Raw genomic sequence first — 16009 nt, 5'->3', positions numbered from 1 at the left:
TTCTCTGATGGTACAACATAATATTTCGAACTATTCTCTGATTTCGAAACGTCGCCACCCTGAATTGGGCTGACAACTCTTTTCTTACGATTAATATATTTAGATTTTGGATCTGGTGTAGAGGCTAGAGATGGTGATGGCAAAGAAGCTGGAGATGAAAGTGGTGAGGCTAGGTCCGAGGAAAGAGGTGTGACATTGGGCGTCTTTGGATCTAGGGTAGAAGCTAGAGATAGTGATGGCAAATAAGCTTGAGATGAGAGTGGTGAGACTGGGGCCGAGGAAAGAGGTGTGACATTGGGCGTCGACAGTGGTGAGACATGTTGCGAGGAGAGAGGTGATACTGGAGGCGTATATGGGGCTGGTTCAACTGCACATGAAGCTGACGGCTGGGACTGGGCGAGAAGATGATGAGGCTGGTTCTTGGCGGGACGATGATGAGGCGGCTGGGCCTGGGCGGGAAAACGACGAGGCTGGTTCTGGGCGTTACGATGATGAGGCGGCTGGGACTGGACGAGAAGACGATGAGGCGGCTGGGACTGGGCGAGAAGACGACGAGGCTGGTTCTATGCGGGACGATGATGAGGCGGCTGGGAATGGACGAGAAGACGATGAGGCGGCTGGGACTGGACGAGAAGATGATGAGGCTGGTTCTGGGCGGGACGATGATGAGACGGCTGGGCCTGGGCGGGAAGACGATGAGGCTGGGCGGGTTGTTAAGGAGGCTTGGCGGGAAGATGATGTGCGAGAAGCTGGTCTTTTAACCAACGACTCATGGACTATCGGAACGAAATGGTTCGGTGTCCATGTCCCTGCTCTCGGAGCATTCATACTTGACCACAGCACGCGAATTGGTGTTGCTGAGTAGGTCTCTATTGGTAGAAAGGTAGTGTTTAGTTTGATGAAAGGTAGTGTGTGTGTACAGTTTACTGCATGACATAGTGTAGTGAGGGGGATTTGAATAACATTACTTAGGGCCATTATAGTCCACACACTTGAATAGGCGTTGCCAAATAATGCAGCACTAAGGCAAGCATCAGAATAGGTTGGTGAAAGACAGACGAAGCTCCGCCTTTGGGGATGGTTTACGACATGTCTGCGTCCGGTAATCATCTCTATGCAAGTTTTGTAGCGGAGTTCATTCGAAAGAGATTCGTTTCCGACCAGCAGGGTTGAAACCGCATTGAACAAACAATCTCCATTTCCCGTTGAACATTCAGACCTTGATTGATATGCCGTCGTCTTCGACTGCAGCAGTTTGTCCGCGACTGCATCTAGTTCGAGTTGGCCACTGATGTTAGGGGTCAAGTACGTCCTGATGTTATAAAGTAATAACGCTTCGCGCTTGGCAACCGATTCCAATCGTCCATACCCGATGTCTGTCGCCTGAGTGAAAATAATGTTCGTACATTATATCGTTGTCGACTTATGTGTATGTTTAATTTACACATACATATATCTATATGTAATTAACATTACAAATATCTATATTAATTAACACGGATAAGATATACTACTCTTTTTAATCTTTATAAATGATATTGTCAAAGACATCGATTGTACTATAAAGCTATTTGCTGACGATACGTCTCTATATGTCAAAGTGGAGTAACCGGGTCCGACCGCAAACCTGTTAAATAATAATCTAATGAAAATTCACGATTGGTCTAAAACTTGGCTTGTAAATTTTAATCCTAACAAAACTGTAACAATGACTGTTAGTAAGAAACTCGAAAAACCGATCCATCCCTCTCTGTATATGAACAACATTTCTTTAACTGAAGTCACTTGCCATAAACATCTCGGTATCTCTATCTCAGCCAATGGAAGTTGGAGTGACCATATTCAAAACATTATTAGTAAAGCCTCTAAAAAACTTAGCATAATTAGGAATCTAAAATTTATCATTGATAGAAAGTCTCTTCAAACGATATATTATACTTTTATAAGACCCTTATTAGAATATGGTGATATTGTATGGGACAACATAACTTAAGGTCAAAGCCAGTTGATTGAAAACATACCACTCGAAGCAGCCAAAATCGTGACTGGGGCAACCAAACTCACAAGTCACGACAGACTATATGCAGAATCTGGTTGGGACCCCCTTATTGTCCGAAGGAGAAAACACAAATTAATCCAATTTCATAAGATTGTTCATGGTCAGTGCCCTTCTTATCTTGCTAACGTTCTACCTGCTCGCCATTCAAATATACATACTTACAATACAAGAAGGGCTAACAACTTCTGTCAAGTCAACTGTCGAACTAATCTATACAAAGACTCTTTCCTCCCCTCTTCTGTTGATTGATGGAATGCACTACCAGATAACGTAAAATACAATCCCTCAATTACTAACCTCAAAAAAATTCTTAATGCCGACACTCTCTCTGTTCCTCAGCACTATTACTACTGCAGAAGCAGACAAGGTCAGATCCATCATGCACGACTTAGGATGAACTGCAGCTCCTTAAACACTCACCTGTTTGCACGAAATTTAGTTGATAGTCCCATGTGCTCATGTAATTTGTCTACTGAAACTACAGAACATTTCCTCCTCCAATGTCCTAACTACCAGCAGCTGAGAATCCAATGTTTTAGTCGCCTACCTCCTAACTATAATGTAAGCTTTTTACTTTATGGTAGACCCGAACTACCAATTAACTTAAATGAAATTATTTTTGACTGTGTTCAAAACTTCATCATTCAGTCTAGACGCTTTTAGAGAAACTTTAACTTCATTCATATCAGTAATCATGTTTGTTATGGTTTGTATTCATGCAATCAGCGTTTGTTCTCTCAATGCAGTTTTGATGCCCATCGCTTCCCCATCAAACATCATCCCCCATCCAACTATAAATCCTTGCACCCTTTCTCTTTCTTTTCCCTGCACATGTTATACTTTACATATATTTATATTTATTTAAATGAATTATAATATTGTCAGTACTGATCCATAGCTGCTGTTATGTCTATAAGGAGACGGATTTACATAAGTACTATGTACTTGTTTCTGGATCCTTTTCTGTATTTATAACCATGTACTATTGTAATTAAACATCAATAAAATAAAGTTTAAACTAATTAGCACGGATAAGATATACAAGTAATGATAAGGAAACCCTCTATATCAGGAGGTATAGCTAACTAACATCATAAATATCTATATTAATTAACACGGATAAGATATACAAGTAATGATAGGAACCCCTCTATATCAGAACGTATAGCTAAATAACATTATAAATATCTATATTAATTAACACGGATAAGATATACAACTAATGATAGGAACCCATCTATATCAGGACGTTTACATAATTAACATTATAAATATCTATATTAAATAACACGAATAAGATATACAACTAATGATAGGAACCCATCTATATCAGGAAGTATAGATAATTAACATTATAAATATCTATAAGTATTAAACATTTTAACAGATATCCACCTAATGATAAGGAACCCCTTCATATCAGGACGTATACAAAATTAACATTATAAATATCTATATTTATTAACACGGATAGATATACAATTAATAATAAGGAAACCCTCTATATCAGGACGTATAAATAATTAACATTATAAATATCTTTATTAATTAACACGGATAAGATATACAAGTAATGATAAGAAAACCTTCTATATCAGGACGTATAGTTAATTAACATTATAAATATCTTTGTTAATTAACACGGATAAGATATACAAGTTATGATAAGGAAACCCTCCATATCAGGACGTATAAATAATTAACATTTTAAATATCTATATGTAATTATTTACACGGATAAGATATACAAGTAGTGACAGGAACCCCTCTATATAATTAACATTAAATCTATGAGTATTAAACACGGATAAGATATACAACTAATGATAAGGAACCCCTTCATATCAGGACGTATAAATAATTAACATTTTAAATATCTATATGTAATTATTTACACGGATAAGATATACAAGTAGTGACAGGAACCCCTCTATATAATTAACATTAAATCTATGAGTATTAAACACGGATAAGATATACAACTAATGATAAGGAACCCCTCTATATCATGACGTATAAATAATTAACATTATAAATATCTTTGTTAATTAACACGGATAAGATATACAAGAAATGATAAGGAAACCCTCTATATCAGGAAGTATAAATAATTAACATTTTAAATATCTATATGTAATTATTTACACGGATAAGATATACAACTAATGATAAGGAACCCCTTCATATCAGGACGTATAAATAATTCACATCATAAATATCTTTATTAATTAACACGGATAAGATATACAAGTAATGATAAGGAAACCCTCTATATCAGAACGTATAGTTAATTAACATTATAAATATCTTTATTAATTAACACGGATAAGATATACAAGTTATGATAAGGAAACCCTCTATATCAGGACGTATTAATAATTAACATTATAAGTATCTGTATTAATATAAACTTTATTTCGTTTCAAATTAAGTTGCATTACATCACATAACATACAAAGTACAGAGGAATGGAATCCGGAAACAAGTTGAAATAACTTATATAAATCCGTTTCCGAGAATTTATCTCATTAATTTAAGGCATGATGGCATAGTTACTGAGTTCTAAGGAAAGAAATATAAAAACTTAAAACAGTAGCTTACTTTTAAACGTAGTTCAAGTATCTATATTAATTAACACGGATAAGATATACAAGTAATGATAGGAACCCCTCTATATCAGAACGTATAGTTAATTAACATTATGAATATCTATATTAATTAACACGGATAAGATATACAAGTAATGATAGGAACCCCTCTATATCAGAAAGTATAATTAATTAACATTATAAACATTTTAACAGATATACAAGTAATGATAAGGAACACCTCTATATCAGGACGTATAAATAATTAACATTTTAAATATCTATAAGTTTTATACACGGATAAGATATACAAGTAATGATAGGAACCCCTCTATATCAGGACGTATAAATAATTAACATTTTAAATATCTATAAGTATTAAACACGGATAAGATATGCAAATAATGATAGGAACCTCTCTATATCAGCACGTATAAATAATTAACATTTTAAATATCTATAAGAATTAAACACGGATAAGATATGCAAATAATGATAGGAAACCCTCTATATCAGGACGTATAAATAATTAATATTATAAATATCTTTATTAATTAACACGGATAAGATATACAAGTAATGATAAGGAACCCCTTCATATCAGGACGTATGAATAATTAGCATTATAAATATCTTTATTAATTAACACGGATAAGATATACAAGTAATGATAAGGAAAAAGAAACGGGAACAAATGTATGATTCGAAAAACATCGTTAAATGTATCAGTTCAATGTAACAGCAAATAAAACTTGATGGTCCCACTACAAACAGAACACAATACATATACGTACACACGTAGGCAAACACACATAGGGAGAAATTAGCCAGGTGGCATAGGACTAGTAGTAAGCACCTGTTAAGGCAGCTCCTGCGAATTCCTCAAATTGTATTGATTAATGTATATGCTAATTGTATTGATTTTATTAATTGTATATCTATGTACTGAAAAGCGCTTGAGAGTGGCTTATTCTAGCTAGATAGGGCGCTATATCAAATGTTGTATATTATTATTATTATTATTATTATTATTATTATTAAAATTTCCGCGTTCCTTCCCACTATTCATGTCGGCTAATGATTTCGGTCGTTGTAACTAAGAATGTACCAATCAGCTTATAATAAGACATTAATCATTTTCCATTTGCCCACTTTTTCAATAAACATAATTACAAATTATACATAATGTATTAACATTACAATTGTTAACATGGAAAATTAATGGGTTATTTCTGCCATATAAAGCATGTGTTCCAAAATGAAGTACAGAAAAACAAAATAGCTTCATAAACAATCCGTTGATCTTTAGCTTATATAGACCTCTTTCTTTTTAAGGTTAACAACATTGTAACGGATATCATCGGGAATGGCAGTTCAAGGAAAGAGGGAACAGAGACAACGGACTGTAGCCAGTGCAGGAAAAAACAACGGTGTCGGCTGTGCTTCCTTTGTACTTATGTCTTCGTACAAATACAACTTTGTATTTATTGTGTAACAGTATTTGTAACAGTATAGAGAAGTAGTATTGATAGTATATTATCGATTCAATATACTACACATTACTGTATATGTTGTCAGTACAGTAACCTTATCAATGCCCTATCAATCACGAATCAATCTTCAAAATGCGTTTTTGTTCGTTGAAATGATAAACGTGGTATTGACTGACAAATGTTAAATTAATAACTAACGAGTCTTACAATGAACCAGTGCTTAGTGTATAAGATGCACAGTGCTTTCCAAACTGTTCCGTTATTTACTCTTGTTGAGTCCAGGAAAACATAATTTACAACTAAATTCTAAAAATATCCTCGAAAACTCCTTTTTCTCGTCCGTTATTCATTTAGTTCTCACCAGCCTATTTTTCACTCATTGTAGACAGACACTGTTTTAAGATATTTTTTTCAGATTTATTTGTGTTTATCCGGATGATTCGACAAAAAATGAAATGAGATATTTATTGTGAAACTCCATTAATCATTCTTTGAAAAATAGCAAAAGTATGAGCTTTAAAGACAATACGTATTTTAAGTTTAAGACATAAAAGCATGATGAAGTTATGCGACTGAGTGTACATTATGATCTTATGTAAAATTAACAATGACGGCGTAGTATATATTTTTTTGACAAGAAGACAAAACTATTTTTTTAATATTAAAAGAATGGCAAAGCAAATACAAGTAGCAGACTGCTGATGTAAATCCGTGGCATGACTTTGATATAATGTTTTCGTCCAAATGATATGAATTGCATTTTCTTGTATTTTTAAAAAGGGCGATATTCATATTTATATAATAATTAAGTGATATTCGTGATCCAATTCATGTTGTACTTTATTTGTGATTATATCTACTTAAATTCATTTGTGATGAATACATGAAATGAACTATGCTAATGTATCTAGCATGTATATCTTTGTCTACTGTATAACATGAAATGTTCGTGAGGAATTTCCTTCTTTGTTTGAAGCCATTTAGATCGTTTCATGGTACAAGCTTTCGTGGATATTCTATATTAACAAACAGTAGACGCGTATATCATTCAATTTCGTTGTATTTATTTTCGTAGTTCAATAGCAACCACTCCACAAGGAGTTGAGAAAGAAAGTGGCTGGTTGCAAAAGCCCTATAACCACGGATAATAATTTGTAAAACGCTTTTAGACGACCTACGGACTAGGTTGTGATCAAGCGGTACAGTTGTATATAAGAAAAACTCGAATTATTATCATTATTCAAGTGAGGAGTATAAAGGTCTCGTACAGACTACATTAAAATAATAGAAATAAGTGTTACAAATAATAATGCATTATGTCATTCTTCGTTTTGAAAAAAATACATAAATATAATGTGACGTGCGGAATGAGTGGGAAGACTATAATAGACATAGGATGAACTAATTGTTGGCATCAGTTTCGATGTCTCCATGAATTACGGACCTGTAAATCATTGTAATGCCTTACATTACAGCCATACTTATAGAATATTTACATTCACTTGTTTCATGCTAGCGCGTTGCAGTCTGTATGCCTCATGCTATCTTAGTGTAACATTCGTGATTTCATTTCTAGTTATTCAAGATATGTAAATCGAATTGTAATTATTTTGAATTACGCTACCCTCTATTAATAACCTTATATAAGTAGCGCACAAGCCTTTCACCTGGATGGCTGGAGTGCGACTTCAAGATCGGAAGTGAAAAAGTATCTGACCGACCACGTGGATTTTCCAAGGTACTAAAACTACCTCTACATAGGACCCCTTCGCTATCAAATACTTTGTATGAGCTAACCTGTATCTGATACTTTGCAATGTATACATCTTTGTGTTGATTTTTATAATAAGGTGTACAAAGAACCAAAAAAGATGGGGCTTGCTTCAAAATAAACGCACCATTTGTAATTAAAAGATGTACAACAAATGAAACAAAATTTAAACCAAAGATGTGCAACAATTACATTTTTACACAATAGTACATAAAGGTGGATACAAAATAGGGGAGGAGGAGGGTAGCTGATTTTTAAGGAGATTTTTCAAAATGTCAGCATGGAAAAATATTCTGCACAGGTCACGTGACTTTAGTACACCAAAACATCACGTGACTACTTCTATAGGGATGGACTAGTTTCAAAAACGGAAAGTTATCCTCCATCCGGAACCAACAAAATATAACAAATAAAAATATCATATACTAACCAGATAATATAAATTACTTTATGCATTGCATAAATACAATTATATTATCGTGTTTAGTCTGCATTAAACCCAACAGCACAAACAGGTTATACTCTGCTATGTTTTTGTCGATAAAATAACAAACACTTAAATTGTCGAAAATGAGCATTTATTCTAAATGCCAGAAATCGAACATATGTATACATCTTTGTGTTGATTTTTATAATAAGGTGTACAAAGAACCAAAAAAGATGGGACTTAAAATAAAATAAACTCCACAAACTTGAACTTAAATATTACCATATTTCTGTTCTGTATCAGTTATATTCTGTCAGCTATCCTATTTCAGTTACTTAGTATCTGCTATGCTGTTTGAATTATTATTTATCAGCGACGCTAAATCAGTTACAGTGTGTAAGACCCATGTATCAGCTTCTTTATGTAAGCTCCCCGGTATTAATTACTTTGTGTAGGCTACCCCGTATCTGTTACCTTGTATAAGCTACCCCGTATCTGTTACCTTGTGTAAGCTACCCTGTATTTGTTTCTAATCTGTATCTGTTACCTTGTGTAAGCTACCCTGTATCAGTTTTTTGCCTAAAACGCACTGTATCAAGCTTAACTGAATCAGGAACTTAACCATTGTAAATGTGAGTTGTATCCCCTCCACCAATAGTAAAAGCTTAAAGATGTCGTTAAAGGCAGTGCGTGTAATGAAAAATCGAGGTAAAATCATTTTGAAAATTTGACAATTAATTTAAAAATGATTGGTTATTTCTAATTATTGCTTCCAATGGTCTTGGTGTCTAACATCATCATGATTCATATTCCAAAATGTTTAATCAATGTCTGCTTAAGGAATCCTGACACACTGCCAAAAATGTAACTTGGTGTTAGAAATTGTTTTACTCCGGTATCACTATAACTGTGATTAAAAAATCAATTCTGAAAAGAAAAAGTTATATTGTGGGACTTTGATTTGGAATAATACAGATATAAAAAAACCGAAAAAAACCACCAAAACAACAAAGTGTTTAAAGAAGTAACAAAAGTTCAGCGGAGCTAGACCGGGTTTCGAACACTGGGTCACATGAGATTATTATACTTTCGCTCTAAGCTATTGAGCTACCTGGTCAATGGAAGTATCCTAACCCAACCGTGCTATACATGTAGTTATACCCAAACGGCAGCTGAAGGGAGGTTACTAACTGTGCATACGGGAAAAAATCCAGTGGGACAGGATTTCTTAAATTGTGTATCATGTTCATTATTGTGATTTCACATCAAACGTGGTCATGGATTGTTATAAAATTTGAAAACATGCTTATACTTATAAAAATAAGCTTTCCATGACTTTGATGGGTGGTCTGAGATTAAAGTCAATAAAACAAATTTGGTTCAAGTTGTAAAATACCTTTCTAACTATGTTATATTGTACAGGTAAGAGTATGTGATTACTAACTGTTTTGTTTGTTTATGACCTTTAACATGAGTTAACATCACAATGTTTATATTCTAACTAATGTGACGTTGCCTTTTGTATACATATTGTTTGTATATTGGAACAAAGGCGGTTATAACAATTTGTGATTGGACCCCATTCACTATACTCATTTATATGAATGAAGATAGTTTTAGGTATTATCATATTTTTGTGCAAACTTACTTTATGGTTCATACGTTACTTTTATATGTCAATAATAATAAATACCGCCTTTAATGGTAGCTATTCCTAATCTTGATGTAATGTTTTGTTGTGCTTTCAATTATGACAAATAGAGATGCAAGGAGATATATAATATATACACCACACTGGGTTATGTCCGTGATGATATTCAATGAACGCGCCATACAACGTACTTGTACAAATACACATACCATGCACGAGGCTGATAGCACTTCACAAACATCACAAGTTATTTGATTCCCTGTGTGAATTAAGCCATATATCCACATCTGGTTAGTGCCCTTCATGATTTAACATAAATCACAATAGGGTACCGATATACACATCTTGTTATAAAAAGCCATAAAACATGATAGGTACATAAGCAAGTAGCAGTAGGGATAAGCTTACAGAGCATGTTTTAAATACGCTAAAGGTTACTGATTATGTCAAATTTGATTTGTTGGAAGAAGACGATCAGTACCTGTTTCTCGTAGGTAGTAGAATGGTGATGGAAAAAGATGATGATGAAAGAGAGAACTGCATCATCGGAGTCGCACGCTGTGTAGAGCACATGCTTTCTGAAGTTATCATTTGTCTTGGGAAGTGAATCTCAATTTCGGAGAGGTCAGTTGTACTGACAATGTAGTATGTAAATAATCTGCAGTGTTAATAACATAACAATATGACATTTATTTACAATGTTTTCTATAATTGAAACGAATTTATTATTGTAGCAGTTCACGCATGTAAGACATGTAATCTCTATATGGAGGAAATAAAGAATATGACTGTCTGTCTGCATGTACATGAATAAATTACAGTCCCTAAGAAAAAACAATCAGTCGCATGATTCCGAGAGCGCGGAGTCGTCCATGAATTCAATCATGCTTTCATAAAGTACATGAAAACAGCTTTCCACTATTATTTAGATGTAGCGAGGATTTCATGTAAGTTTTTTTCTTATTATAGTAATAAATCCTTGACAGAGTTTACTTTTTATAGTTACCCTTCCCGTAATAATTCAAAAGATGCATTTCCTAACAAAACAATCCAGGTTAATGTACATCATTCCCTTCAAAAAGTTCTCCGCAAGAGAATGATCATAAGTTACACTCTGATGATTGCATCTTCAAAAATAAATTTTGTAATAAAAGCATTATTCCATGAATTGCATGCACAATACAAATGTTACGTTCTGTCGGTGACTCCTTGGTGGTGCCAGAGACAGAAAAGATCAACGTTCAAATTGCTTTACACTACTGTTGAAAGAGAAACGTGAGTGGTGGGCGGTTGTGGGTAGGACGCTTTAACAATATAGATATATATGTTTATCATATAATCGGCCTGTTATCCAGTGAATTAGCCCGTGTAATATTTTTACATATGTCACTAGTGTAATATACCCTGGAGCGTTTTTCATTGGCTGTGCCAGTCAGAAATCGATTGTGACGTCATAATATGGACAATGACGTGACCTCATAAATTGTGAATGGCGCAACAAAATGGCTGTCTCCGTTTGATTAAGCCCTCTACAATTTGGCTTTAAAACCCGTCAAAATGTAAGTTTTCTGAGTTATGTGATAAAAAGTATCTTAGATTTGTTTACATTCCATATGAGATTTTATGAAACTCGTCTAGAAGATTTAATGTTTGCTCCCAAAGGCTCGCAAAAATAAAAACTCCTAAGACTCGTTTCATAAAATATCATATGAAATGAACTCACTAATATACGAACCACATATGTGCTAGCCGCTTTGTAACAGAAACACCCATATGTAATTTGTCTGAGTGTGTACTGTTTTGCGGTATGATGACGTACCATAATCTTGCCAACATTTACGAGGAGGCTGCTGACGAATCATGATTTTTAAAATGGTGGAATCAGATGACACATAATGAGGTGGACATTGTAAACCTCATTCCGTATTGACTTGTTAGTTCGGCTATTTCACATATAATATAAACTTGCTGTCAGATTAATTTCAGACAGTACATGGTTAACCATAATATGTGAGAATAGGGTGTTCATGGCAGACGTTTTGATAGCCGGCAGGGATCAATGAATACGAATAAAGCATTGTTCACATCTGCGTGTTGAACATTTTGTATTATAACGTCATGGAACGGGATAAATATTTTATATACTTCTTGTTTAGTGAGTGTTTAATTCACATGTCGAGTTAGGGGATGTATACTGTTTACAAAGGGTGCTTAATAAAGCGGTAATCAGAATATCGTTATGTAATGCCAATGAAATGTCCGGTGATGTGTTTCTGTATTGGGGAACGTCTCGACGAGGATTATAGTATTTATAAAGCAATGCAGTGGCTGTACAGCTGGCAGCAAACTTAACTTGATTGCCTAGTGCACTGGAGTTAACAAGAAAAGTGAACTCCAACTCACTAGCTTGTGAACTGGAGTTAACACTGAAATAATTAACTGGAGTTCACATCAATGTCCACTGGAGTTAACTACCGTTCACAAGGTAATTTTCTTAGTATCCTTTTAGGAAAATAGCATAATAACTATAGAGCGTGATGACCTATATGATTATTAGTACATGCACCGACTTGGACCCATGGTACATATATATACATGTATTGGTGGTTTAAAGTTAATAGACATAAAAGACATAATCACCGTTGAAGTTCCTTTATAAGTAGCACAGTGCTAGTATTACGTCTACATTAAGTATACAAATATAGCATTATATTATCAGTATATGATAGTGAGTCTTTTTCTGCATATTCTTTTTGAAGAAGAAAAATGGAGAGCTCATGTAGGTGAATAAGAACAAATACTATGAATATATGTATTGTCTCATTCATGATGTACTGTAGTTACAGGAATGAAGATCTGAATTACAACACAACATTTATTTGTTAAGAATTAAATATGTAGGTATCCAAATTGACTTTTCCACAGGTAAATTTCACCCGCTGAACCGTGAAGCTAGCACAGGAGAAAATTGTCTTATTTTTTTCATTTCTCTCTTTGTAAATCAAGTTATCAAGTAAACTTAGACTTTCTTAAAAAACCCCACTAAAAAACAAATAATATTGATTCTAGGAAGTGTGTAGTTTTCTAGTACGAAACTAGATTCTCTATAAGTCTGTGTTTCTAGTAAGAAAATACATTTAACTACATGTCAACAATGAAAATAAATTATAAGAATTAACTTTGAATATGTCTAAAAATTAAAAACGTGTATAATCCAATCAAAATAAACACCTAATGGTTTTGTCAGATCACCTATCCAAAGAATAGATGATTTATGCATAAAAAATACCATAGTGATGTATATATGTGTGTGTATGTAATTCTGTTTTAAAAAAAAAGATAAATGAACTATAATGTTAACAACTCCAAGACCTTGGATATTTTTTTAAAGAACAGATTTGAGTGTGTTTTAAAAAGGTAAGATCGAACCTTCTCATAATCCTTACCGATTTATCTTGATTTTTTCAAAATTTTAATTTCCTAAGTGACCTTTTGGTTCTTTTATTGTAACATCAGTGTGCCCTGTGGCTACTATGGAACCTGAACGTACATGTACAAAAAGGCTCTATCATGTTTCAGTGACCAATTAATTGATGCTGGGGTGTGTTTTCAACTAGTGTTGACTATTTATGTAACACCCAGTTTGTAAACCATTTGAGGGATAAGGTAGCGTGAAACACTTCAAAGGCACTGTATTGAAATAGAATTGTGCCCGAGGCTGTCATTTCTGGACAAAGGGGTAGCCACAGTATCTTACCTGTAATCGTGTACTGATTTACCTATGTATCTACTGGACAAACAATGGGCTGGATAAATTGACAAAATTAATTGCCTTAACACAAGGTGTTCAGCCCATCAGAATCCCATGTGACCGCAGGTGAATGGTCAGTGGGTGATCATTGCCAATATATTCTCAGGTAGATACCATATAGATAATAATGTTAGAGAGCTATCCAATTTAGGAAAATATTTATATTTAGCTTTTAAGAGGTGTTAATTTAATGTTTATGTATTGTGGTGTTCCATTATTGTAATTCGTTAAATTAAGTATTGTTATATGCACATTATTGAACGGTGTTTTATGTATACTTTGATGTCACTCTCCTGCCTATTCTAATTATGTTTAGAGAATGTTATATGTTTATTTGTATGTACCTATAAGCATAAGGGCTTTTGGCAAATAAAGAACAGAACAGTGATGTAAAAAAAAAAAAAAAAAAAAAAAAAAAACAATATGTGTCAGGGGGTGGTTACATTGCCCTGGTAACAATCTTTAAATCTGCCACTGAAGTAAAGTTGTAACTGTATGATTAAAACTTGAAGTTCCCTGTGAAACTTAATTGATTTGGTTTTTTTTTATTAGTAAATCAATCAACTTATTTCATTTTTGTACATATATATATAACTTTACCTACAGGTGCTTGCACCCTGCAACCATGACTTTTATCATCACTTTAACAAGTGGCAATGCATTACAATACCACCAGGCCAGCTGTATACCTGCTACACTGGTGAGGGGAACACAGTAGACCAGGGGAGGGGGTGGTGGTTTGGGATGTATTTTCTTAGTCAACCATCAGCATGTACATGTACCTGATGTGTATATATATATAACAAAGAATATATCAAAATCAGACTAACTCAAAGATTTTTTCTTCAGGCAACTTTGGATTAACAAACTTAGATTAATTACACATCTTTAGCTTGATATTTACCTTTTATCTATATAGTCCATGCCATGATATAAGCTTTTGTTTTACATTTTATATTTTCTTGACTTGTTTATATAAAATAAATAAGCGAATTACTCTATTGATGTTGTGTTATAGAAAAACCTTTCATAAAAAGTATAAAATTATAGGAAAACTGACCACATTTACCCATATCACATAACAGATACTGATCCCCTATCCTGACACTACAACATTGATATGAAATGTGATTTAACTTACTATGATACTTTTAAACTTTTTCATTTGAAATAGTACAGCTATCTATAAATTTTCTATAATCACCAGAGATAGTGTACACATTCCTTTTTTGTACATGTACATGTTCAGTTGAAATTTTAAGCAATAGAAAAAATACATGTGTATCGTTGATTCGATATTATGAAATATTCAGTTGAATGATTCTTTCTTTTCTCTTTCAATTTTCATATCACAAAGAAACCCTTTTCATTATAAACAATTATTGAAATATGTACTTCAGTCTTTTAAACTTTGGTAAACACTGTAGTGCACTGGAGCTAACACTGAAGTGAACTGGAGTAACATTTAAGTGAACTGGAGTTAACACTTAAGTAAACTGGAGTGCACTTCAATGTTTTTGTCAAGTGCAGTTCCTTGTTCACTACGTTTGCACTACAAAGTGCACTATATATCAAGTTAAGTTTGCTCCCAACTGTACATTCAAAGTAGGAAAATGTAGACTTACGCAAAACGTACTATCCAGCATAATAAATAGGCTTGATGATAGGAGTGTGACGTAGCCTCAGATACTTTTTTTTGGGTGGGAGTGGGGGTGGTGTGGTGTGGGGGTGGGGGGTAACACCAAAAAGGAAGAGCAAGGTGGTGATAGAAGAAAAGTTGCCTGCATGGCATGGATCCTTTATAGACCAGTATTAAAGTACCATAGTAGACTAAATGAAATACACTGTATCACGATTACAATGATGGAAAATGCATACATGCATATTCTCATTGTTTAATGGACTCGATACGTCATTAGCCATGTGGAATCTGACCTGTAAATGCCAAAGAAAGCTATATTAAATGATTTAACAGCGGATTCACAACCGCACTCTCAAACTTCCCGTATCCATTTTACTTATGCAATCTCATTTGTTACTCTATGTCTACAGTGTGTCCCACTTAGTTTGCTATTTCAATCAGTGAGTTGTGAACAAAGTATCCAATAGATATTTAGAGTTAATGTATACTTAAACTCGGAAAATAATACATGCTGTTTTTTCATAAACGTAATATGAAAATAATTTCACCAATATTTTCCTCGTAACA

At 33.8% G+C, this 16009-nt stretch overlaps 1 protein-coding gene across 1 annotated transcript; it reads left to right on the top strand.

Moving 5' to 3' along the window:
• The first annotated feature begins 352 nt into the window (after positions 1 to 352).
• On the top strand, positions 353 to 865 carry LOC110445727 (protein RNA-directed DNA methylation 3-like). Its single transcript, XM_021490506.1, has one exon. It carries the CDS (start codon positions 353 to 355, stop codon positions 863 to 865), a length of 513 nt encoding a protein of 170 aa, XP_021346181.1.
• Positions 866 to 16009: the final 15144 nt, after the last annotated feature.

Source organism: Mizuhopecten yessoensis, unplaced genomic scaffold (genome assembly GCF_002113885.1).
Source record: "Mizuhopecten yessoensis strain PY_sf001 unplaced genomic scaffold, ASM211388v2 scaffold2329, whole genome shotgun sequence".
Lineage (NCBI taxonomy): Eukaryota > Metazoa > Mollusca > Bivalvia > Pectinida > Pectinidae > Mizuhopecten > Mizuhopecten yessoensis.
The sequence above is the reverse complement of the archived record's forward strand: the minus strand, read 5'-3'. Positions and strand labels throughout refer to the sequence as shown.

What these genes read in the sequence shown, in the direction of transcription:
- LOC110445727 (XM_021490506.1), top strand. Translation starts at nt 353, where the DNA reads ATGGGGCTGGTTCAACTGCACATGAAGCTGACGGCTGGGACTGGGCGA.